Genomic DNA, 26,841 nt, shown 5'->3' on the forward strand with positions numbered 1-26,841 from the left:
GCAGGTAACTCAAATTACCTCTCAGGTGGTTAATTTTTAATAAAAACTTCTACAAATTAGCAAACTAGACAATTTCTTTAGTAGCAGATTATAATTTCTGAGTTAGGAGTGAGAATTACTTTTCCCAGAGTCAACAGAACACAAGTTAAATTTGAAGCAACACAAACACAGGGATGGTAGGAGGCCTGAATCTCAACTCCTGAGATTAAAAAAAAAAAAATAAAACAGCTGGGAATTCAAGTGCAGCACTGAAGTTTGAGGTAACAAGTCACAACAAGCTTGTTTTGCATTTGCCTGTTTGGGGATTGTCACTTGCATGTGGCACATGTATCACAAACTGATGGCCATGATCTGATTTGGTGGAAGGAACACCTGGGGGGTTTCTATACAGAGCAGTAAAATCTTTCATTCTGTGGGGAGCTTTTAAAGAGCCATCAGCAGGGGCTCCTGCCTTCCATCTGTCACCTTTCCTGCCCATCCCAGGGCTCAGTCACCACCTCTGGCTCTTGCAGTGCAATTAAATGTGCCCTCATTAGCCCTGGTGCAGGTTCTCACTGAAGATTCCTTTCAGCTCTGGGGGCAGCTCAGGCTGCTTGGAAAGTTGTGTGGAAACATTCTAAATATGAAATTTGAAAACAGGGCTGCAAATGATAGCAGGAGAGAAGAGATATTTGGTGAAATGTAAAAGAATCTAAAGGGCACCAGATTTCCTTTGGTTCCAGAGACCTTCCTTGTGCTCTGCCATTAGTTATTAATAAATTTCACAATCCAGACTCCCTTCTGGCCATGGAGAAGTGATGAAAGTGCCACTCTCTAACCCTCTGCTCTCCTTAAAAGTGCTTTATAAACATTTCTTCCCTGCATTCACAGTGATCTGCACACCAACACCCAGTGGAATTCCTACTCATTTTCTGCTTTGTTTAACCTACATCTAAGGGCAATGCTCTTTAATAAGAACAGTAGGTAGGAAGTATGGCCAAATCTAATTACATCAAGTTAAAAAAAAAAAAAAAAAAAGAGAGAATGAATAATAAGCCCAAGTGCACCTTTTGATGAGCACAGACAGTTCATCAGCAGTTGACTGGTGCCATCACCTGGTTTTACATAGCAATGATCTCCAGCTGCCTGAGCAGGTGATGCTCATTTAAATTGATAACAGTGTGGCACTGCTTTGAATGGTGCAGCTGAAAGAGTTATTTGATTCTGCTGATATAAGACAAAGAGCTGCTTTTCAAAGTAATTTGCAATGCTGTCTGACACCTGATCTTGTCAGAAAGCCACCAGAGCTGGATTAACAGGTCCTGTGCAATACCTAGAGAGCTCACTCATCTGAGAGATGGCACTGATTTTAGTTTTAAAATACAATAGAATTAGAAAAAAACAGTTTCTTCTAGTCAAACAGGTTTCTCATAAAACAGCAAGCAGGGGATATTTGCAGTTCTCTATTGAAGTTTAGTTGTCCTGGCAGTAAATGCTCAGAGAGAAAACTCAACAATTTATGATCACAAAATGGGTGTGGGACAGTGACATATTCAAGAACTGTTATTTCTGGACCTAATTATGCACTTTATCTGGCATATTACAAATTGTCCCGTTGTTTTTTATTTAGTTTAATACTCTCCTACACAACTTAAATACTGTCCAATAAAACTAATATTACTCAAACACAGTCATGGTTTCAACTCAGCAGCACAGCAGAAACAGCCCCACTTAAAAATTTGTTTTATGTTATCATGGCAATGTGAGAGGTGATTGAGGAAAGTAACTGTAAGAAGGCTACTTAAAGGAATTAAATATTAAACTCTGTTTTTATATATAAGGATTTCATTTAGCTGTTTTCTTTGCTAGAAGCTGCACATGACTGATTTACAAACATGCAAGACTGCATTTCTTTTTAAATATAGAAGAAACAGTTGAGCAAACCTACTTCAATATTCCAAGACAAAAAAAAAAAAAAAAAAAAACAAAAACACAGAAACCAGTTAAAATTTCAAATGCTACAGATTAGAAATATTGATCAGATTATTTTTGAGGCCACACCAAAAAAAAGGTATAACTATGTGCTAGCATAGCTGAGCATTCCAACAGCACATGGTTTATCATAGAAAGTCTGTTCTCTAACTATTCTCTAATACACCTGCATTAAAAGGATCCAGAAATTTATCAGTTCCACGTGGCTGTGGCCACAAGAGAGCTGAGGATTGGCTACCAAAACCTTCAGAGCCTTTATAAAGCAGAACTACAACCCATCAGAAATATGTTAAAAGCAGAGCAGACTTACAGTGTCCCACATGACTATGTTGACATCAGTACTGAAGGAATTATTGATATGCTGGGTAATGTAAAGATTGACAAAGTCACAGAAGTGATGGTACATATTAACACCTGGAAAAGAAAGAATTGTTAGCAAAACACTGCATTACTTGCTCAATTTTTACTAGTTTATGCAGGTTAGCATCCTGCATTTTATATTAGCTTCCCCTGCTTCTGACTCCTTGAATCCTCCTAATATACCCTAAAAAAGAACATCTAAAAGGAAGTAATAAAGGAAAGAAATATGAGGTAAAATGTGTTTAAAAAAAAAAAAAAAGAGTTAGAAGAGTGACCAAAAGAAAGAATAAGATGAGCTTCATGTGCTGTTTCTCTTTACAGTCTGCAGCTGAAGGATGTGAAAGGATCTCCTGCTTTAACACTGCCCAGTCAGGCACAGGGAAAATGAGAAGTGGCCTTAGGACAGCTCTGGTTCTGCTTTAGTGGGGCTGGGGGAAGCTCTGGGACCACAGGACAAACTTGCACTTTCACACCAGCCCAAGCCATGCCTCAGGTGCTCTCTTGTTCATTCTTGGTGCACAAAAATGTCCATGAAACAGAGGAGAAACAAAAAAATAAACTAAAAGATACCAATTACCTGCATCTAATTTCATGAAGTATGTTGGCTTTTCAATAACAATGTCACACTTCCCATCCTCTAGAGGCCTGAAGTCTAGTGCAGTGAATGTCTGGAGTTCTGCAAACCTAGAGAGATTCAATCACACAGAATATGCTTTGACATCAACACTCTTAAACCAATGTACTTCCCATGTCTCAGATTTAGCAACTGTCCTTCCAGTCCATTTCAGTTAACAGGACTGCTGGAAACTGATGGAGTCTGACAATTAAAATTATTTGAAATTATAATGGAATGTTCTTCAGGGCTTCTAGAGGTTAAACACTGCCTTTGATCTCAGGAGTGAGCAGCACCTTTGATCTCCAAATCAAGGCAGCAGGGACGTAACAAAGAGCCTCAGAACCTGGATCTCAACTTGATCTGCCTTGCCAGAGACACTTCAGTGAGATTTCCATGCTTTGGTTGGAATAAAGAATGTAGAGGCAGCATTTATTGTTCCTGCATCTAAACAAGGATGAGCAGCTGTGATGACAATAGCAGGTAGAGGAGAAAATCCTCCTCTGCAGCAGTTCTTGATTTAAATTAAACATCAATGAAAAATAGAGGAAGGAAAAGAAAATACAAGCAAAGCATGAGAATGAATTATTATAAGGATCTTAATGGCTCCAGTTCCTCCATCAGTTAACTGGCAAGGCAGCTTTGAACTGCTAAAATGCAAACTGTGATGCTCTGCACTTCCTACTCAGCCTGTGGACTCATCCCACCTCACATTCCCAGCCCAGGGAACCCCAGCACATCCCCATCATCCTCACCAAGGGCTGTGGAACCCCAGCACATCCCCATCATCCTCACCAAGGGATGGGGAACCCCAGCACATCCCCATCACCCTCACCAAGGGATGGGGAACCCCAGCACATCCCCATCACCCTCACCAAGGGCTGTGGAACCCCAGCACATCCCCAGCACCCTCACCAAGGGCTGTGGAACCCCAGCACATCCCCATCATCCTCACCAAGGGATGGGGAACCCACAGCACATCCCCAGCACCCTCACCAAGGGATGGGGAACCCCAGCACATCCCCATCATCCTCAGCAAGGAGAAGGGAACCCCAGCACATCCCCATCACCCTCACCAAGGGCTGTGGAACCCCAGCACATCCCCATCATCCTCACCAAGGGCTGTGGAACCCCAGCACATCCCCATCATCCTCACCAAGGGATGGGGAACCCACAGCACATCCCCATCACCCTCACCAAGGGCTGTGGAACCCCAGCACATCCCCATCATCCTCATCAAGGGCTGTGGAACCCCAGCACATCCCCATCATCCTCACCAAGGGATGGGGAACCAGCACATCCCCAGCACCCTCACCAAGGGATGGGGAACCAGCACATCCCCATCACCCTCACCAAGGGCTGTGGGAACACAAGGGCATCTCAGCAGAAAACAATCACCCCATCCACACCCAGATAGGCACAGCACCTGGCCCAGAAAACACCTGAACTTACAACTTACAACAAGTTACATCTTCCTATTGCAAGGTGCTTTCACATCTTTTGCTGCTGCAAGTGAGGCAGGACACAATTACACACAGTGTGGCTCAGACTGTCTGCAGAGCTGTAATTGCCAGAGGTTTCCAATGTCAGCTCTCAAACTGACCCCAAAAGAAGCAAGCCTTTCCTCAGTATGAAATCCCCTACACACAGCTGGTAATGCCAATGATAAAAATAAAAGTAATTAGCAAATTAACTTGGAAGCAGCCTTGAGAAGAGATTCTTACCAAGACTGCAGAGGGCTCTTGCGTTGACCTTCAGCCAAAAATGCCTGAACATCGAGGGTACAATGACCACCAATTTCTCCCTTCTGGAAAAAGTCTTCTTTGAATCTAATGCAAATTAGAAAAAGTCCATCAGCCTTTGTGCAACAGTGCCGTGCAATCTCAATTACACACTCAAGCCAGTGCTGCTTAGTCTCAGTTCAGCAAGGCACTTCACACATATTTAAACCTTGAGTATTTTCCTCAGTGTAAATCAAGAACTTCCCACAACCCCCAAATAACCATAGTGGTGTCCTCAAAGGTGTAGGCATCATCTTAGAAAGCAGCACTAATCACCCAGAATGTTATTAAGAATTATTTACAGATACTCACATAAGTAATTTAATCAAATTTTGTTTCATTACAGTGATGCTTCACAGGACCATCACTGGTTGGAGTTTTTGTTTGTTTTTAACAATTTCTTACTGAAATTTACCTCAGATTCACAACCCACTTTGCTACCCAAGGGTCTTACATGACATATGAAGAGTGAGATGTAAGAACAAATTTCATGAAAACAAGTTGCCAGGTAAAGGAATTGCCTAAATTAGTTTTCAGGACAGGCTGTGATGATGACAAAACCCATGCTGAAGGGTAATATCAGTCATGAACCAGATCAAGACACTGACTTCAAACACAAGTCAGAGTCCAAAACCACTGGCATGGTTTTTTCATCCAGTTTCCAATTTGTAGCTTTTTAATTTGAGATGTGGAAGATCCAGGTTCAGACCTCTCCTCAGTCACTCAGTATCTCAAAATGCAGCTCCTGGATCTGCTATAAGGGCACAGGAAATGTCTTGGTTCCTCAGACAAAAGCAATTGTATTTTGCACATCATCTGATCAAGGAAGGACATGGCTGAAGACACAGAAACATGTTCTCTTCCCTCAGGGAGGATTTCAATCACCCATCATCATTCCACAGAAGTGAGAACTCGGGTTTTTACACCACCAGCAGCAGCCAGCAATGAAAAGGGGCAAACCTTTACAGGGCTTCAGCAGCAAGCCTCTGATCAGCACTGAAACTGCTGGCAGTAAGAAGTAAAACAAGTAAAACCCCTAGCAACAAGGAAACCAGCTTTTTAAACCAATTCTCAAATCCTTTTCCCTGCCATCCCATTTCTGCTGTAACCCAGGCAAATCAGGGACCTGTCGTGGTTTCTCTTCACAGCTCGTAAATCAATGTACAGGTTTGTTGCTCTGCAGTGCTGAAGGTACTGGGAGCAGGTCAGAGATGAATCCCCCTGTTAAGAGCAAGTGGAATCCTGTCAACGACAAAAATTATTTTTAAAAACAAGCGCAAAGCATCAGATCTGTCAGAAATACCTACTGTTGCTGCAGGCTTGCAGTGGGTTTTCACTTCACTGAGCCTCTCCTGAACATACCCAAAGTCTGCTTGTTTCCAGAATATCTGCTGGGCTGTCTCAATGTCACTTGCCCTGGTGTGTGAAGGAAAGAGGAAACAAACCGAGGTTGCTCAATTCTAGTAATAACTTCAACAGATCACATTTTTCCACTGAAAGTGGAACAGAGGAACCAGCCAGTTACTTTATTGGCATTTAAGATGCCAAAACAGGAAGCATTTATCAGCTGCATGTAAGAGAAAACATCAATGACAATTTAATTTAAAGCTATTCTCCCCTAAAAGGGTACACATTTTTTTCTACATTTTTTCCTCTGTTTTTAAAGCTAAGAAAGGAAATACAGCTATTTTAGGACTCTGAATTCAAGGCTACATCAGAATAATGAAAACATTCTGGCAGGAAGCATTTCTAGCAGTATTTTCTTCCTTAAAAAGTTAAATTGTTAAAACCATGTTGAAAGGCTCATTGTGCATAAATACACACATTATATATATATACACACACAGGTGTCCACAAAAAAAAAAATCACACTTTAAATATTACAATAATGCTTGCTTCACTACTATATCAATGTGAGCACTACACTATTTTTTTGCCACAATGTACAGTAGATATTTAAAATTAAACTTACCACCCAGTTTCAACATAATCACACACTGGGTAACTGAACCTGTTCTCTGATCTGCAAGATTTCTCATAACCCCAGCAGGATTTTAGTTTCTTCAAGTGTTTCTGCAACACAGAATGACTGAATCAGGTTTTGCAACAGGAAAATGGGAAATGACTTAAGTAAGCTGTTAGCTTTTAAATGACATCTTGCTCATAAATCTCGCATAAAAGGCTTTTGGTTTGGTCTGTTTTCAAACAGAGTTTGAGAAACAACACCCAGATTCCTCATGCACAGCAGAGGCTCCAAAGTGGTCACACATGCACATCAATGTCACTCTTGTCTTTTATAGGTTCTAAGACAAATCCTTTCCCTGACTAATTGGCAAGGAAACCAATTAACCACCATCTTTAACTGCTGCAACAAATCACCCCAACAGGACATTTGAACAAACAAACAGGAAAAAGGAAACTTACTTTATATGGGCAAAGAGGGTCCTGCTTGCAGATGTCAGCAACATGCTGGTTATTGTGCAGAAAGTAGGGGATGTGCTCATCTGGCAACTTGATGGCTTTGTAGCTGTACAATGGCTCTTCCTGGATGTTTGGGAATTCAGTAGGATTTTCAGCTTGGGAATTAGCCAGGATTTCTTGCAGTAGCAATCCAAACACGAGCAACATAAACATGGCAACCTGCGAGTTCTGTGCTTTATAAATAAAATAGACAACAAAAAAGAAATTAACATATCTGCAGCATTTCAAGCACACAGGACAAAATTCAGTCAGAGTCAGACATGCAGTCAAAGAATTTGTACTTGCATTTCTGGGGTGGTTTCTTTTTCCTGTGAAGACCAAACTTTCACTGAGAGGCCAGACTGCTCAACCTCAGGATTATCTTTGAATCATTAGTCATTGAGTGTTATTATGCACTACAAACTCCCAGTCAAGCTAAAATGGGTGTGTTTACTTTAGCTAAATGCCAAGGGATCCTGAGAGTTCAGTGTGGAAACCAAGTATAGAGCATGTAATATCCAGTGAGAAGGGGAAAAAAGTGCAAGAGCTGGGGGGAGGGGTGAGAAAAGAAGGATTTTTAGTTTTAAAATAAGTATGAAAAAAACACATTCTCCATTTTGAACTAATAATTGGCTGATGGAAAAATAGGCAGACACAAATAGAGGGTCACAGCTAAGTCTTACAGGATGCCTGTTTTTAGTGCTTAACATCATGTTAAAGAAACTTGACTACAGAGTATATTCTATATATAATTTTATACATAATAGAAGTGTATTTATATATATACACGTGTACACACACACAGGCCCACACATCTGTGTACCCTAAAGCTGATTGCATTCCTTCCTGCTAACACAACCTTCTCATCTAACACCTCTGCTTTGAGCCATTAAACTTTCAGAGAAAATGTATGGCCTGTATCTAAACTCCACCTTTTTTTGGCGTTATAATTTGCAAAAATTTGCATGTTTGCTTTCAAGTGAAGCCTTTAGCAAAATTCCTGCGATACAAGCAGTTTTACCTGTTTGGTTTGAGAGGAACCGCTTCAGCTTTCCCAGGTACAGAAACCTAGAGCGGGAGAGGAAGGTGGAGTTGGGTACGTCCTGAAAAAGGAGATTTGCTCAGTGTCCTGCTCCTGGGGACAATTCCCAGCAATGAGAGCAGCTGGCACAGCCCGGGCACGGCGCTGACCCGGCTCTCGGGTCCTTTCCCCGCACACAGCCGGGGCTCGGGCTGTTTCACACGCATCCCCTCTCCCATCACCAACCCGGCCGTGGCCCCAAAACACGCGGCCCTTCCCCACCCCTGGGGCTGTCACTCGGGGAAGGTGCCCGGCATCCTGAGCCAGGCCGTGCTGGGTTCTGTGATAGACCCAGAACCAGACCCAGACCCGGCCCTGTCGGACCTGGTGCCTGACCCACGTTTGTCACACCCGCGCTGGACCCGGCACCGCCGCCCCGCCTTGCGCTCCCCTGCCCCGGCACAGCATCGCATCGCACCGCGTGTTTTACCGCGTGTTTTCCCGCGTATCTCACCGCGTATCTCACCGGGCGTTTATCTCCCCGGGTGTCTCAGCCCCGCGGGCCCCGAGGAGCCCCGCGGCCCACGGGACCGGCCGCTGCTCCTGTTGGGCGCTCGCCGCCGGCCTCAATCCTCATGTCCGGGGGCAGCGCTCGCTGCGGCCCCGCCGGGCTCCGAGCGGGTGCGAGGGAGGAGCGGGCGGCACCGCCGGGCCCGCCCCGCCCGGGGCAGGGAGGCAGCGAGGGAAGGAGGGAAGGAAGGAAGGCAGGGAAGGAGGAGCCGCGGGCCGGGGCGGGCTCGGCTCGGCTCGGCTCAGGTGGGCCCGCAGTGAGGGCACCTGCCGGCGGGGAGCAGCGGCGGAGCAGCCGCTCCTTCCTTCTGCTGCCGGAAATTAAGCGCTGCCGGCCGGGGAGCGGCGAGCGCAGGATGCGGAGGAAAAGGGCCTTTTCCTGCCGCGGCCCGGCAGGAAGCGCAGGCTCCGGCACCCCATTGTTGCGGGCGTCCCCCCGAGCCCGGGCCGGCAGCAGCGGGGCCGGGCAGAGGCTCGGCGGTGCCTCCCCGCTGCCCCGGGCACACGGCAGCGCCCCTGCCCCTGCCCGCAGCCCGGCCTGACCCAATTCCCGCAGTGACGAGCGCCGGGGGAGGCACAGGCGCCGACACCGAAGAGCTTTGAATCCTCCCCACAGCCCAGAGCTCCTCTCCCCTCGTTGCCAGGTGGGAAACGAGGAACAAACGCTCAGCCCGAGCCAGGAAACCGAGAGAACGCGGCGCTGACCCCGCAGGGACACCGCTTACCTGAATAAAGGAAATTAGTCTGGATTTCACATCATCCACGACCCCATCGCTGCGGTGCATTTAGAAATAAAGCAGCCCCTCGTACATAAATACCCACGGTACCGCAAGACTTCTACTGCCATCTGTACCTGTAGTTAACTATATCTGGTATCTTCTACCTTAAGTAATATTTTCCTTTCACAGCACTAGGATCACACCCATCCACCCACCCTCCCCAGAATTATTTTTAAGTCATTTCTCAAAGAGAACCAGAGCACACTGTTAGCAGAAAATTTTATTTTATGCTGGCCCGTGCTTTATACAGTTTATACATATTTTACAACTAGAAACCAAAGGGTTCAATTTCACTGTGATAACCATTTCACCTCTTATTAAGGATCATTATAGCCCTTAGTAAAATGTAAGCACATAAATTACAACATGGAGCAGGAAAAAAACCCAAAAAACTAACCCTTCTTTCATGTGAATTTGACATGGGATTTTGAACACGAGCTCCTAAAGGAAGTGAGTACCAGAGTAATCTATTCCACATCCACAGAGGCCTTTCCATCAGCAATTCAGCTCCCTCTGAACACTAGAGTAACCTTTAAATAACATTTTTCATACTTGCTTATCCAGTGAAAATGAGAGCTAAATTAGTTACTTTCAAAAGGATGTTCTAAAATAATAAATCTAGACAAAAGTGAGTACAAGAATTCTACCTTAATTCCTTTCATTTTGCACATTACTCTTCTAGGCAATCTCATTTAGAGCATTGAATTGTGTTCAAGCAGACATTAATGTTTCTTCAAAACAAGCACAGTTAGATCAAAGATGAGCAAACCAGGATATTTCAAAGTCTATGTTACCTTCCAACAGCCACTTTGTTTTCTAAGGCTTTGATGATTAAGACACAGAAGGCCATCTGATTCTCAGGTGTTATTAAAGATTGCACTACAAGGGAATATAGAATCCAAAAATAATCAATACAAATATTTACATCTACTTTAATGAGATTTAAAAATCTAATACCTTTTGTGTTTTTACATCTAAAACAGTTAATGCTGATTGCATGTTAAAATTTCCCTTTTACCTAAGCTCTTGTAAACAAGATAGCCCAAGACATACTCAGAACTGTCAGTCCTTCAGGACTATAAAATAATTTATTTTTCTTTGCTGCATTTGTCTGCCAAGATCATAAAAAAAGATGAAAACCAGGAAGTTATTGATTAGCTGTAGTAGACAAAACAGAATTTCTAATCTTTGACCATCACAAAGAGTTGTTTTCTTAAGAAAAGGCTCAACTAACCCTTGTACATCATAATTCTAAATCAGTAAAATTCCAGCAAGTGTTTTAATAAGGACTGATTTTTGCTTAGGTTTGATTGGTTTAGGGTTTTCCAGAAACTTTGAGCAACCAACCATGCTTTAATATGAAGGCAAAGTGTTAAATTCTGAGGTTTTCAGAAGAAAAATCATACCACCATGGTTTCCAAAACTGAAATGAAGACAAGAGGGTAATTCCCTCCCACCTCCCAATGAAAAAAAAATATAAAAGGAAGGGAAAAAAGTATTTTTATTAAAGCAGTTAGAAATTTCTATGACAGATGGGGAGTTACAACAAATTTAAGTGTTCTGGCTCTATGGTCTTAATGAAATCCTCACAGAGTAACTGCCTGAATCTCAAATCAGACTGGGATTTTCCATGAACATTCCCTTGCTTGTGTATTTATTCAGTGAGGAATAAATCCTTAACACCCATAGTAAAATCATATTACCAAGAGGCATTTCTGCAGAAGCAACTCCTCATCTTCACATCTTTTGTGTGTCAGGCCACCAAATACACAAGCAGGGAAAGAGTTCCCAAATTACAACATGCACTGGTCTGGGAAAAAAAAATCTCTCCCAACAGAGGCACTGGTGTGATAAGCAAAGAATTTCAACTGCCCAGTATTTCACACGAGTAGGTTCTGAGATGCAGCAAAATATTTGCTCTCTGGAATGCAGAGAGGAAGACACAGCTCCTTCTCAGCATACCCAAGGGTCCCATTAAACATTTCCTCTGACATTACCAAAAATGCAGCTCAGCTCCAAGTCATGTGAGTGCTGTTTGGCCAATACCTTGCTGAAGGAATGGCATGAGAAATACTCTGCAGCCACTGGAGACTTGCTCTATTATTAAGCCACAGTTCAGTGTTACAAGAAGTCTAACCCTTGCTACTTATATAAAAGGAACCATGAGATCTGCAGCAATTTATTTTTAAAAAATCAGTTTCCTGCATTCTTCTGAACTGTTCTAGCTACTGGTAAAAATCAGCTACTAAATCTAGAACAGATATTTAACAGCTGAGATTTCTGGTGTTAAAAGTTGAACACATTAATCATTACAAGCAGAGCTGCTGTCTCCAGACTACTCAAGCAATATACAAGATGAAGCTGTAATTTGAAGTCTCATCTGAGTCTCACACTCTGCTTTAGAGGACTTAGTGTAAAGAAGTCAGACTAATCTGATTTGTCTAAGAATAATCACCCTGACAGGTTCAGATGTTGTAAGCACAAATCTAAGATTTTCTGTCATAAAAATATCCACCAGGTATGCTTCAGACAGCAAGTCCCTGCTACTTAGTTATTAAAAATTACCTGATGAGATTTTAGAAAAACTCATATGAACACTTGAGACAGACTTCTAAAGTGATTTTCACAAGTTTACAGAGATTATGAATCAAGGGCTGCTTTAGTACTACTCATGCCTTCCAGTGCTGTCTCCGAAGGTAACAACCAAAATTTCTGCTGTTTATGTAAAATGGCCCACCATTTAGCAAAAACTTAAATAAAGGGATGACTGAAGAAAAAAAATTAAATATTGCACAAATAATTTAACTGCAGACAGAACAGGACACTTAAAGCATTGATTCTTCTGTCAACATATGAACTCTATTATATAGTCACATTTTCTATAATACAGGGTTTTTTTACAGGACATTTAAATTCAGCATTTACATAAACAGTTATCTTTACAGTCTGTCACCATACAATGCTAACAGTTCCACCAGGAATTAATTCTGTCTCTGTTTTAAAAGTTCATCTATTTGAGTCTTGTACATGTTTTTCACATCCTCCAGATCCAGCCGGAGCTCCTCAGCCTCCTCTGCCTTCTCCCCATACATCTGGAGAATGGTGTTGTACCTCTGATCCAAGTCCTGCAAGGATTTTAACACAGAGTTATCTCACTGCTTCTTATTCTCAGCTTCAAACAAGCTGCTCTGGACAGTGTTTTACACTGCCAGGGGAAATAAGGCAGCACCACCTCAAAGCGTAACCACAGTGCAGCACTCGGTAAACTTCAAAAGTACTTTGTGCTTTGAATACAGCTGGATTTATATTCTAGATGTTAAAAGAAGATATTCCAAACATCATAAAAAGAATTAGTGCTGACTTCAGAAGACATACTGAAGCACCTTCAAGTTCAATTGCTATAAGCATTAAAAAGTTAGAAAACTGCAGTGTTTTACTACAGGAATGACCAGTTTGGGAAATGGCAAAAACTGAACATTCTGTATTCAAAAATTATTTCAGAACTTTTGAAATATTTCAATTTAAATTCTTAAACATCCAATTATTTGTCCTATTTCTATACACGTATCTCTACTGGACATATATTCAGCTGGACACATATTCATATATTTCCATTTCTGTATATGTATCTCCACTGGACATATATTCAGCTTCTGCATCAACCTCATCAACCCATGCTATTTATCAAAACCCTTCCTCTACTAAAAAATCCAGTTCCAGCCAAGTTCCTAAATGATAGAAACAAAAATGGTTTCTCCCTGGTTTAGCACACAGTCTTATGCACAGCACATGTTTCCAACAACTGTGTTTAGAAGTGACTCCCTAACCATGGAGTGGGCATTTTTAGATTCTATTACGTATAAAATAAAATATTAAAAAAACCCATCAAAAACCGGGCTCTTCAGTCACTTATGCTTAGGGACAAATTTGAATATATTCCTAAACTGATAGGACTACTCCTAAAGAAATGCAATTATCTACATTTTACTATGGATTTACACCAGAAATGCACTTACCTTTAACTGTGTGCGTAATTTGGGTACTTCCTTCACTTTTTCTTCAAGTTCATCGTTTTGATTTGTTAATTTAACCAGCTCTTCTGCCATTATTGATCGAGTTTTCTCCAGGTTTCCAATTTCCAGCTAGGGTAAACACACATAACAAGGAGAAGAAGGAAAGAATTTACTGTATTTATAAAACAACATATCAAAATACAAGTAATTAAGGTTTATTCTTAACCAGTCTGTGAAACAGCACATCTTAGATCCACTCTCACTTTCTTCTTAAACCTCAGTATCCTGGATATTTTACTTTTCAGACAGACAGGTTTTCTGGATAGGTCCTTGCCAAAACAAAAAAGGAACCAACAAATTCTTCTTGTGCTCATCCCTACACAGCTGTGCTGGTTCACAGAGATCTTGTAACACACACCAAGCTTTCTGAAAAGATACCTGTAGATGTGAAATCTCTCCTTCTCTTAGTTTTAGCTGTGACTGAAGGTTTTCAATTACACTTGAACCTGATCCCATCCTTATTGCATCATAGAGATTGCTGCCACTGGTAGTTATTGGTCCAAATGAGTGGTCATGAGGATCATCCTACAAACAGAAGGTTAGAGAAGCTGAAAATTAGAGAAAAACATGGCCAGTTTAGAATCTGCCCTAAAAGATTCCTAAATATGGCATAATTTAAGATTTAAAATACACTGTGCTAGGCAAGCATTTCAATGCTTAAAGCTTGTTTTCAAGGGCTGTGCCCTAAACCAGGAGTGCAAGTAAAAATAAATCAATTTTAATTGTATGTTTTACAGTCACAGACATCTTGTGAGCAGATTTTAGATGTTTCTGCACAGGATGTTACCTTGTCTAAGGCCAATACACTCTTGAAAAGAGTCATTTTCTGTGTTACTAGAAGCTCTTGAGGAGGGAAGTAAGTGAAGTAAGTGGTCTGTCAAGAAGAAAAAAGGCATTATAGGTGATCTATCCTACCTGGGAGAGGAAAGAGGTCTGAAGACCTGCCATGTCCACCCCACTTATGGAACTGGAGCGGGACATTGACGGTGTACTTGATACAGTTTCTACTGTGAAGGTCTTTCGGTCCTTAAAAACAAAGACATCCAATATCACCAGTTAGAAAAAGAAAAAAACCTTCACAACAGGCTAAAAGAAATTCTATAAATAGTCTCCTTTTTTCCACCAACAACTACAGAACACACTGTGATAGATTTTTTACTTGCCCCATACCTAAAATATATGAAAGTTCACCAGCAAAGAATTTCTGTGCTGTAACAGCCCATCTTAAAGATCTTGGACCTTTCAGGAAATTTAGACAGAAGCTGCAAATTACACCAAAAAAGGTTCTCTTTCAAGTAGTCAAAAGAGACTCAGAGGCAGTTTTGAACATCCAAGTGTATCACAGAAAGACATCTCACATGCAGAAGATCATGTCTTAGAATGAAGATTAAGGCCTTTTTCTTCTTTTTAAATAAAGTGTATGGATTAAATTCCAGGATTTTTCACATGCTAATAATTTACTGATACCTCTTCAAAACTGCCCCCCTTTTCCAGGCAACATCTACAAGCATGCTAACCTCTGAAGGGGAAAGCACTTCGATTTCAGGACTGGAGACAGTAAGAAACAAACAACAGAAATAGTTTTACTGAATACGAACTGCTAATTAGTGGTAATGAATTTAATGACTATTGAGGATTGTTCTGTGACTTGTGACTTCAGCTGGAAAGCATGTGGAACATTGCACACTGAAACAAAACAGGAATTCAGTGGAAGCAATGCTGGTAAGTCTGAGCAAAGGAAACAAGTAGCTTCAGAAGACAAAGGATCCAAGAGAGCTCAAAGAACACAAAGGATTAAGACAACAATCCATATTTTACCTCTTCTCAGGTTAAACAGACTATTTCTCAAAACTTAGTTCAGTGAGCCTTACACAACACCTATTTCACTGGAAAGACACTGCCAGCCACTAAAAGTTTCAGGTATAGATGTCTACTAAAATAAAGACAATATCTGTAAGACTTATAAATGTTAGGTTTTGGCACCTTCTCCTTTGCTGCTTCTTGGACAAGAACAGCCTTCTTCCTCTCCTGTTCAACCTTCATCTTCTCCATTTCTAACTGAGTAGCCAGCAGTGCCTGCAAAGAGAAATAAAAGCTGTTAATCTGCTAGCTCAGATTTCAAGCATAACAGAGATTAAAGCTGAACTAGGCAATACCTTTTCTTTCTTTGCATCTTCCAAGGTTTTTGCATACTCATCCTTGAGCCCTTCTAGTTCAACCTCATACCTACAGGGAGGAAGGAAAGAGGTGAAGTTAATAAATAAGTTAATAAGTATAATAATAATAATATATAATAATAAATAATAATTAATAAGTATTCTCCATTCTACTCCCTGTATATTCTGATGCTTTAAAAACAAACACAGCTGCAAGGCTACAAATTGTTATCAATGTAACATTTTTTAATCTTTAAAATGAAACAAACTATCCACAACTTCTTTTTGTAACATTGTGCCAACACTTTGCACAGTCACATCAACATTCCATTTCCCTACATTAAAAAGAAATGCTGTTAACCAAAAATGAACTCACCTGCTGTTCTCATTTTCCATTTTCTTTAATTTGTTTCTCTCCACTTCCAGCTGAGCCTGAAGACGGGTATTTTCTTGCCTTAAAAGACTATTTTGAGATTCAGAAGAAGACATCTGAATTTTATTAGCAAGAAGCTCCTCTGTAGCAGCCCGTTCTCTCTCAGCAGCTGCTGCTAGAAGAGTTTGGGACTCCCCTAATAGTAAGAAAGAACACGGAATTTAACCTTTTTTGATCAAATATCTAGAATATCAGCCACTTACTTATATATCAAAATTGAATTTGAGATTTTTTTTTATATGCAACTAATCTTTCTTAAAAAATACATCTTGTTTTCTTTTGTAAAGGAAATGAAACATTTTCCACACACAGAGGATCAAAGCAATGCAGAATGAATAGATTTCAGACTCTTTCAGAATGCAGTATACAACTACAGATTGCTTCCAGAAAGGAAACAATTTCTTTGGGCTTTTAATGTATTTTTTTGGCTTTTAATGTATTTTTGGGCTTTTAATGTATTTTTCATTTAAAACAATAAGTTACTACTGTATCAAACAATATATAATCAGCTATGCAGGTAAGTGATATGTATCATCATACAATATATGTACATATATTGATAATATAATGCAATATAATATCATCATAACATGATGACACAGTATGTGTATCATCACCTAGTCAGGTAAGTGATTCCAAACTTTACAATTGGGAATCTCAGCATCAGGCTGGAATACTTTCAGTGTCTCAATGCCCTTAGGTGCTGTGAGGACATGTACACCTTACAGTCTCATGTTACAGAGTGTTTTACCTGTCCAAGAACCTTGGCATAACCCCCCAGACCATTTCCTTACAGGAAAGCATTTGGTGCTCCTCTCTCCTGATCCACCATCTACACTTTGGGCAAGTGTTAATTAAGCCCTTGACATTTACCTTCCCACATCTCTCATCTTCACCCAGAGCCTCCCACCTTACCCAGCCTGTCAGAAAGGTTCTTCTCCAGTTTCTCCCAAGCAGAGGTCTGGGCTCCCAGCGTGGCCTGCAGGTTCTCTATCTGCCTCAGCAGGGGCCGTGTAGCAGAGGTCACACTTTGGCTCAGCTCTTGGTTCCTGCTCTCTGCTTCCTGAAGTCTCTGAAATCACAAATCAAATATAATTTAAATCATATGATGGACTGAAAGATTTGTATGATGGATTGGAAGATTCATTCATAGAGTTCATCTAAATAAATAGCAGCTGCTTTACATTCTAAGATTACTGCTTTACAATCTCATGTTCATGTGCTTCAAACTCAAAGTGTGAAATTCCAGGAGAGAAGTAAAACATTTTTAGATACATAACAGAGCAAGGGCCCAAAAATTCCAGAGCTCTGGATATAATTTGAAATATTTTGGCAACCATCTATACTCTGACCCTTAAGAACAATAAAAATATTCTTAAGAAGCAGATAAAGATAATCCATAGTGCATTTGCCAACAATTTTAGACAACTATCAAAAAATTAATGTCTGTATTTTGTCTCATATTAAAAAAGGACAGCATTCTATTTAAGAGACATAATAGAAAACTAAGATAACTTTTTCCACTATGTGATTTAAAAAACATTTCCATTAATATTTTTATTGCTCCTCTGTAAAGGACAACCAGTGCAGGTAACAAGGAAAACAAAGCCTCTCTTTCAGGCTGTTCATGCCATGGTAGCATTTTATTTTTGGGTTTTTAGAAGTCCTCCTTGCAGGTACAAGTGGGCATCATCTGTTTATTCCAGTACCTGTTGTAGTTCACCAATTTCCTGCCGTAAATAATCTTCTTTTCTTGCTGCCTGCTGCTCTGCACGTTGCAGTGCCAGCCTCAGGTCTGCCACCTAAATAAACAAGAAATTGTTGCTAAACTCTTGCCAAAAGTTCTATCATCACCTATTCCTTGCCACAGTCCCACACCATTTTCAAACAGTGATATGTTTGTCTACAAGTAAAAGCTTCATTTTTGCACGTACACAAACAGTTACACTGATTTATTTATCACTAAAAATTCTAACAGGTAAGAGTACCACAAACTTAATATAGAGCCTGTCAAAGTAATTTAATCTAGATAGGTAAAATTATAAATACTTTTAAATAAAATTAGTATTTTAAAGGTTAACACAAGCAATCCATGAATAAATATGGAACAAGTTCCACAGGGAAGAAATCCTCTGGGTATTTGCTAAGTACACAAAAACGAGTTCCACCTGGTGCATTCCATCAGGTGCACACAGCAGTCAGTGCAGTCACCTGTTGATTTACAGAGTTTATTGCTGCATTTCAGACCCACCTGGATTGCCAAAGCTTCCTGCTGCTGCCGAGCCTCCTCCTGGACCTTTTCCAGTGCTAACCCAAGCTCCTCCTTGGCCTTCATCTCCCGACTCAGGGCTGCTTCCTGAGCCTCACTGTCCTTTGTGGCATTAGCTTTATGAAGATCTGCAACTTCCCTGAGAAGAAAGAACCAAAGAAAGAAATAAACAAACCTCAGTACATTTAAATGCCAACAGCAACTTGGAAAGTAACTTTGCTCCATTTAAATATTTCACAAGCATTGCACAAGAAAGAGCCACAATCTGAAGGTGTGATTGTTTTGCTTACTTGTAGGCACTGTCGAGTGCTGCCTGCACACTCCTGTTCCTTTCTTCAAGTTCCTCCACTTGTGCCTGAAGTTTAGTAAGGTCCTTTTCTTGCCTCTCCACAACACTGTTCAGCTGTTTAATGCTGTCTCGATGCTGCTTCTCAAGGTCCTCCTTGCCATCAAGCACCTGTCAGGGCAGACAGGAAACATGAAACAAACCCCAGGACATGGGGCTGACAGCACTGCCTGAGGACAGGGACAACAGTGGCAGCCAGTTTGGGATAAGTGGCTAAACCCATCTAACACCTGGCAGAAAGAGAAAGGTTTTGCTTCCCTGCCTTGCCCAGAGGAGGGAGCTGCTTTACACCACCACTTCACACAACTCCACATCCTGGGTCTGAAATTTGTAAAATCTTGACTCAATCACTAACTGTCCAAATTTTGGTGGTGCAGGTTTTCCAGCTCACATGGTAACAGCAGTGCAAGTGCAAACAAACAGCTCAGAAGGTCCCTCGCTGCAGTTTTACAAGGAATACATATATAAATCACAACTCAGTGCTCCAATCATGTGAGATGGTGAAAGCCTGGCACAGATTGCTCAGAGAAACTGGGACTACCCCATCCCTGGCAGTGTCCAAGGCTGGATGGGGCTTGGAGCAGCCTGGGACAGTGGAAGGGGATGGCACTGGATGGGCTTTAGGCTCCCTTCCAACCCAAACCATTCTGGGATTCTATGAAATAGAGAAGTCTCCAGAAAACAAAAAAAGAAAAAAGTCAATTTATCAAGAGCCTTCCCAAAAGGCTATTTTGCAGCTAACATAAAAACTTCTAAACAAAAATTTCAACAACTATCTCACCTGTTTTAAATGCTGCAACTCCTCTTCCAATTCCTTAATCCTCTTGCTCTGTTTTGTGTTAATATTTTCTCTCTCTTTCTCTTTGGCTCTTAATTTCTTAATAATGTTGGAATTCTGCAGCTGCTGTTTAGAAAGCTTTTCTCCTGTGAAGAAATTGAACGTGAAGCCAGTGCATATTGATGATATCCTATGGATTGTCTCTATTCACACCAAATTTGCTCTTTAGCTTCATGAAAATAATACTACAGTAAATATGGAAATACTTATTCTTACAATTTTTCATGCAAGTTCTTAAATTTAAATATATCTTATCCTGAGATACCTTTGCTACACTGAGCTACAGTGAGAGAGGATAGGATGTAAAAGGCTTTGAAAATGAAGCAAGTGAGCTCATCACGTTAGAAAAAAAATTATCTTCTCATTTAGTATCTATATTTCAATTCCAAAATTAAGAAGTATTAAAGGAGACACTGTAGAAATGCCATGAACAATGCCCTCATTAGATTTCTTCTGAATGGAACATGGAATGCTGTTCTGCACATGCTGGTTTTATCCCTCAGCAGCTTTTAATGCATCTTGTAGGAATCACCTCTGCAGCCACCTGTACCTGCCAGACCCCTCCTGTTACACTTTGCTATTCACTAAATGCTTAAAACATTCAGACACATTCAACAGGCTTCAAATTTAGCACTTTTTACCCACACAACAAGGCTTGTGTGCAAGGCCACCACATTTCAAACTATCCCACACATTTTTACTACCAAAAAAAAAATTAATTCTCACCTTCCTCCATTAATCCTTTGATTTGCTCTTCTTTTTCTTTCAATAATTCAGCAGTTTCATTGGTATTAAGTCTAGTAGCCAATTCCTCTTTAACAGTCTTTACTTCCTAAATAATAGGATAAAATACTTAAGATTGTTTATTAAAATACATGGAGGGAAAAACACAGAGTGAGCTACACTGATCACCTTTTCCTTCTGCCCTTCCTCTCACAAGACTTTGCTTGGAAAACAATTTAGGTTGGAAGGGAACTCTGGAGATTATCTGATCAAAACAGATTGCTCAGAGCCTTATTGCATCAAGTTTTAAAAACCTCCAAGGATTGAAACTCTGTAAATCCTCTGTACAATTTGTTCTAACTTCCCCATCAATTCAATTTTCTTGAAACTTTTGCAATAGAGAAAAACCAACCTGTCCTATTCACACATAGCAACTGAATAATTTTTCTGGTTCAACTCACTGCTGTGTTAACACAGTGACAAACAGCTGAAAAATATTTGTTTTTCAGTCAGATTTGAGTTTCCTCTCTGCATTAAGCTACAGAAATTAAGTGCTGTGACACCAGGTCAAGAACATTTAAAGCTCAAACTTTGCTGCTGTAGATTTCTTTGCTTGTTCCAAATCAATCTGCCATCAGCCCTTAATTTTCCTCCCAGCTAATCCTCTAAAGAAGCCATTCCCATTCTTCACCCCTTCCTCACATCTCCCTCACCAATGCAAATAATTATTTGGTACAAGGTGAATGAGAGCACACATTAAATCTCTTTTTTCCCAATTAAATGAGTTCCCCAAGCTGGTTCACAGCATGGATGCAAGAACACAGATTTGAACACCAAGCAGCCTGGATGGCTGGAAACAGCTCATGCTGGTCACTACCAGCCTCATGATTCTCCCTGGGTTAATATTAATTGCTTTTCCTCAAGAAATTCAATTGTGTCATAAACTAATAAATATTAATTTCATGAAAAAACAGCCAAATCACCTTTTTAGCTGCATCTCTCTCTTTGCAGGCTAGCTGGAGCTTCTTCTCAGCATCTGCAATTCGCTGAGCAAATTCCTCTTTAAGAGATGAAAGGCTGCTGCTCTCTTCTTTCATTCTAAACATTTCACTGCATTCAAAATTAATATTTCAGAACACTTGCATGGGTATGTGACACTCCAAACAGTTTGCAACAAGTTGTCTTAAATGCTTTTCAGAAGTATTTTACTTTTATTACACATGATATGGTAAAGTCAAAAAACCTCACAGCTGTATCAGAAGTCCTAATCAAAGCCCTTTATCAATTCAGTAGTTTACCCATGAAAACAACTAAATGCTTGATTTAGCTTAAATGTTTTCTCCTTGAAAAAGTCCTTTTTAGTTAACCATAATCTGTATCATATAAAGGGTAAATTATTTAATCTATTTTTTAAGTTAGGATCAATTTGGTCATTAAAAACCAGCATCATATATCTGTAAATTTTATAACTCAATATTTGATCAGAGCTGGTAAATACAACTTTCCACTTTTTCCCCTTTTAACTTAACCAAATGAAACAATAATTTCAGGTTTTCCCCTACAACCAGCCCTTCTTCCATAGTGTCCCTGCCTACATTTCAGTCAACAAATTGCTTAATAAATCAGGTTCCTCCCTCTGTATCAGTAAAGTCAGTCTCTCTTAATAGCTGAATCCAGTCTTATGATAAAGATCTTTATTAGTGACCAAGACTGATTCTCCACATTTGTCATTCCTACTGCTTGCTTATTAAAAACTCTTTCCCCAGCCCCCTCCCAAAAGAGATTTTGGCTCCAAAAAATAACATGTCTTTAAAAAATCCCTTCACAGCACATGCCATCATTATTGCCACCTTTCCCAAACAGTGCACATCCCCTGTAACCTTTGCTCCAGTCACAAAGCTCCTTGTTTGATCTATTATCTAACATTTTATTACAGCAAAGTCAATTACAGCACTGAGTGCATTTTCATACTTACTCTTTGAGGTTATCATAAGCTTCTTCCAAGCGAGCCCTCTCTTTGCTAGTGCTTAATAACTGTATTTCCCTCTTCTCCAGCTTCTCAGTTAATGCATCAATCATCTGGACAAGGTTTTATAGATACAGAGCAGATTAATGGGACAATTAAAACACAGGAGGGGCAGGCTTTCCCTTCTCCTCCCTCCTATTCCCTCACAAGACTATTTAAAATTGAAGTGGTCCATGTTTCAGGAATTTGGGGCAGAAGTCAGTGAGGATTATCATGTTTCTGCCACACACCTGAACATAAAGACAACTGTTTTCTCTAGGTGTAGAAATCCTACTAAATCAGCACACGTGGCTCAAGTGAGTTCCTCAACAAAATCATCAGCTGTGATACAGTTTAATTTTACATGAAGCTTTTAACTAGAGCTGATAGTCTATAAAACTATGGCTTACATTAAACATGAAGACTCACAATGTTCTTTACAGAATAATTTCTGTAGGAAGGTCTCCTCTGTGAAGCATCAGCACAAAGCAGCAGAATACCCTCAGATGAGGGAGGAAAACTTTCATTCAGGGTCAAAAGCTTTTAGCTCACATCCTCAAAATAATTTCTTAATACCAGATTTTGGAAAGTTGAACATAGATAATACAAGAAAATATACAAATGTAAACACCAAAGAACTAAAATAACACATTTGACTTATTAGGCTTCCTGTTTGCCACCTCTACTCACAATTCACAACAATGACAACCAGGTGGGTCAGGTGAAACCCACAAGTATCTGATCAGAAATTTTACCAGTACTGTTCCACTGCAGGATATCAGGGACAGTTTTCTACAGGATCAGATAGCTCAGCATTGATTAATTCATTCAAATAAGCTGATCTAAGAGATACAGGACAATGTAAGGGAATGCCAGGAGGCTCATTTGCAATTAAAAGGTGTGTTTGCAATACATGTTTTATTTACCTTTTTAAGCTCTTGCTTTTCAGTGTCCTGTTCTACCAATGGTTCCCCAGCATCCTGCTGGGGCTCGGCCTCCTCCTTCACCACCTGCTCTTCAACAGTTTGCACAGCAGCAACCAAAACAACATCTGGCTGCTCAGAATTAACAGGGGTTGCACTTCTCCCACTCTCTTCCATCTCAGCCTCCTCAGCATGCAGCACAGGAGCATCATTCAAGTTTTCAGATTTATTTTTCAGGGCGTCAACCGTTTCTGTCTTTGGCACGGAAGGACTGACAGCGACAGACGCCGAAGCAGAAGCCCTGCCTGATAACTCATCATCTGAATTTATTTCACTGACACTCCTGCTGTCCAAGGACTGCACACTGAATGAATCAATTCTTTCAAAGGCATCTGAGGAGCCACAGCTCTCAGTCATTTTCTGGAAGTCCTCTAAGCGATTATAATCCGCGCAGGCAGACGTGGACAGGAGCTGGAACGACGTCTGCATGAGGTGAAGGCTGGATTTGGAATCTGCAGCTTCTTGTCTGGAGCTTACTGAGCTCTCACTTATCACACTTTCGTGGTCCAGAACTTCAATATCACTGGTTGTGGAAGTGCCTGAGGAGAAGGTGCTGATGGGAGGTGATGGGGTATTGCTTTGTCTGTCCTCAGTCTTTCTCTCCTTCCCCTCCAAGCCCAGGTCTTTCGTGCCTGCTCCAAGGGGCTGAGCAGTGCCCTCGGGTGCACCCCCTGCTCCATCCCCTCCCACACTGGATTTTTCAGTAGGAGAATCTTCAGGTTCTTCAAAATTTAGAGCAGACACCTTTTTGTCAGTAGCTTCATTTGTGCTTGCTTCATGCTGGCCATCAGACTGAAGCACAGCATTCTCTTCCAATTTCTCCTTGGGAATATCAAGGCTTTTCAAGTCCAGGACAGCTCCAGAGGAATCCTTGACCTCTGTCTCTGCTGCCACTGGCCCTTCCAGCTGACTGGAGTGCTGAGACTCCTTCAAAGTGCTTTTCACCTCCTCTTTGGGTCGCTGTGATTTGGCTGGAGGCTTGGACACCACTGGGTTTTTCTGTATACTCTGAACATCTGTTGGAGAGAGAAAGGCACTGAAGAAGTTTTCAGATTCATCCACAACCGTCCTCCTCACAGGCTTTGTGATGGCTGTGGGTGACACTGGCTGGTGCTGGGGTTCTGTAGTTGAGTTCAAGCCCCAGGATGATGTGTCCCATCCTCCACTTATGAGAGAATTTGTTCCTAAAATAAAGGAAAAAAGGGAGATAGGCAAATAAACCCCACTTTGAAGGCTACAAGCAAAAGCAAAAATTCCTGCTTCCCTACAGTGAAAGGAGTGCAGGCAAAACAACATGAAAAGCTGTAGTTAGGAGAATTATACTGATTAAAAAGGAGGAAAAAATTACAAGGTCTTAAAAGTTATCTGCAAATAGCACATAAGCACTTCACACACCATTACAGAAGAAGGGGAAAACCTTTGAGTATTTGCAGCATTTACACTGTAAGAAGGGTTCTTGCCCTTCAGTTTCTGACAAGATTTCATTTTTCCTCATACACCAAGCATCAGCATGGAGCTGACAATAAAAATCAGCAGCAGCCCAGCTGAGAATTTTCCTCTTCTGCAGAGAAATACTGAATTGTTCAGTTCTGAAGCTACCCTAGAACAACATCAACAATTCCAATTATTGTATTTCTTGCAGCTTTTCCAGGACTTGTCAACAGCAAGAACAAGAATTTCAGCATCAAATTTCAGAAGCATCTGAAGTAAGAAAGAGAAGCCAAAAAACAGTATCCAATTTTGTACCTAAAATATAATCTGGGTAACATAACTATTTCAGGCTACTTAAAAACAAACTCACTCTAAACAGCAGCATCTATTAAAAACTGAGTTACAATATTTAAAGCTGGCTTCTACTTTCAGAACAGTTGATAGCTGTTGGCCTCAAATCCAAATAATTACTGTTTTCATTGCCCAAAATACTACAAACATGTGATTTATTACTACAAACATCTCACTTATTGCTACCTTGTCCATGATTCAACAGCTTCAGAAAAAGCTGATTTAACTGTAACATTCAGAACATATTTTGACATCTCTTAAGAAGAAGGTTTTCCCTCAAAACCAGATGCAGGCTGATCTTTGCTGCTCTTCTTATGAATTACAGAACTACCATAAATACTAAGACACAAATAAAATTTTAAAAATTTGGACAAGTCTAAAGCTTTGAGAAATTAAGCATGACAGAGTTTTCTATAAATAATTCATTTTAAGATGACACCAGACCACTTATATGATTGCCAAGCCCTCAAGGGGATAAAGACATCCAAAACTGACTTTGCTGAGCAACCGACCTGGAAAACATTTTCAGTTGCTACAGCTTTCAGTTTCAGAAATATCACTGCTGTGGCTTCACCTGGACATAACCTCCTCCTCCTCCAAATATGCGTAGTTTTTCTAGATACAGTTGTAGCAATGACACTAATTCCAGATTACTTCATTTCCCATATGTTGTTTTTTATTATATTGAATTATTATTATTATTATTATTATTATTATTATTATTATTATTATTATTATTATTATTATTATTTTGGGGGCAGTTTCTAATACGAGGGCTCTTTTTGCTCTCTCCCTTTTAAACAGCAGCTTAGGGCTGACCATTCCTTCAGGCTCTCCATTAGCACACGCACAGGGGAGACACTTCCTCATAGCCATGACAACTTTTCCACCAGCACATTCCTTTCGACAGATGTTGGAGGATTATGAACTGGAAGCCACGAAAAGTGGAAATCTCATTTCGTTCACATGGACCAGACTTTCAGCCTCTCCTCTGCCCTCCCTGTTGCAGAGAGTGAATCCATGGAAGCCTCTGAAAACAGCATGATTTCCCCTTTTATATTACTGAGTTTTTACCAATTATTAGCCCCTCAGAAAACAAATATAAACAAATAACGTCTCGAGAAGCAGGGATATGAAGCTCAGTGCTACTTATGCGATAAAAGCAGGACACTGGTGACACCAGCCAGGCTCTGAGCTGAGCCTGCCCCGGCTTCGTCTCGGTGTCCCCCGGCACGGGAGGGAGCAGAACGCGGATAATTAAACCACAGGGGGCTCTGAACTATAAAACCCGGGGCGGCTTTGGGAGGAGGGCCGGTTAAACCTCGCCAGGGTAAGAAGAGACAGCGGAGGAGGCGGGCGAGGCTGGGGCCGCGAGGCTCGGCACGGCGGCCGGACCGAGCCCTTACCGTCACCGTAGTCGGGGATGACGGCGTCGGGCCAGGGGGTCTCCTCGGCCTGGATGTCCAGCACCCGGTCGATGGACTTCTGCGCCTGCGACAGCGCCTGCTTGGCGAAGCTGGACAGCTGCGAGGCGTTGAACCAGCTCATCCTCGGCGGCTCCGCAGCGCCCGTTCCCCAGGGCTGCCCCCGCTGCCGGCGGGGCCGGCGGGCTGGGCCGGGCCGGGCGCGGCGCTGAGGGAGCGGAACGGAGCGGAGCGAGGGCCCCGCGCAGGCGCCG

General features: G+C 41.2%; 2 protein-coding genes across 7 annotated transcripts in view; both read right to left on the reverse strand.

The window, feature by feature from the left end:
* Nucleotides 1–8,951, reverse strand: part of EOGT (EGF domain specific O-linked N-acetylglucosamine transferase) — an 18,706-nt gene extending 9,755 nt beyond the window's left edge. The window contains exons 1-9 of one of the 6 annotated variants that reach the window (XM_058812768.1): nucleotides 8,721–8,951; nucleotides 8,207–8,288; nucleotides 7,150–7,374; nucleotides 6,698–6,798; nucleotides 6,033–6,141; nucleotides 5,852–5,946; nucleotides 4,669–4,773; nucleotides 2,909–3,015; nucleotides 2,282–2,385 (exon numbers count right to left, since the gene is read on the reverse strand). In XM_058812768.1, the coding sequence (XP_058668751.1) occupies nucleotides 2,282–2,385; nucleotides 2,909–3,015; nucleotides 4,669–4,773; nucleotides 5,852–5,946; nucleotides 6,033–6,141; nucleotides 6,698–6,798; nucleotides 7,150–7,359 (831 nt within the window). In that variant the 5' untranslated portion in view covers nucleotides 7,360–7,374; nucleotides 8,207–8,288; nucleotides 8,721–8,951. Of the gene's footprint in view, nucleotides 1–2,281; nucleotides 2,386–2,908; nucleotides 3,016–4,668; nucleotides 4,774–5,851; nucleotides 5,947–6,032; nucleotides 6,142–6,697; nucleotides 6,799–7,149; nucleotides 7,380–8,206; nucleotides 8,289–8,720 lie in introns of all 6 variants that reach the window. The other 5 variants (XM_058812766.1, XM_058812763.1, XM_058812767.1 and 2 more) reach the window with 5 other exon arrangements.
* Nucleotides 8,952–9,755: 804 nt separating this feature from the next.
* Nucleotides 9,756–26,792, reverse strand: TMF1 (TATA element modulatory factor 1). Its single transcript, XM_058812865.1, has 17 exons — nucleotides 26,570–26,792; nucleotides 23,325–24,565; nucleotides 22,369–22,472; nucleotides 21,377–21,503; nucleotides 20,397–20,502; nucleotides 19,614–19,756; nucleotides 18,777–18,943; nucleotides 18,469–18,625; nucleotides 17,927–18,019; nucleotides 17,133–17,289; nucleotides 16,161–16,353; nucleotides 15,785–15,854; nucleotides 15,612–15,704; nucleotides 14,544–14,654; nucleotides 14,007–14,153; nucleotides 13,572–13,697; nucleotides 9,756–12,680 (listed from the first exon to the last, which is right to left on the reverse strand). The coding sequence occupies exons 1-17, from the start codon at nucleotides 26,709–26,711 to the stop codon at nucleotides 12,537–12,539; spliced, it is 3,321 nt and encodes a 1,106-aa protein (XP_058668848.1). The 5' UTR covers nucleotides 26,712–26,792; the 3' UTR covers nucleotides 9,756–12,536.
* Between the last annotated feature and the right edge of the window lie 49 nt (nucleotides 26,793–26,841).

The sequence above is a fragment of the Ammospiza caudacuta genome, chromosome 12 (assembly GCF_027887145.1).
Source record: "Ammospiza caudacuta isolate bAmmCau1 chromosome 12, bAmmCau1.pri, whole genome shotgun sequence".
Lineage (NCBI taxonomy): Eukaryota > Metazoa > Chordata > Aves > Passeriformes > Passerellidae > Ammospiza > Ammospiza caudacuta.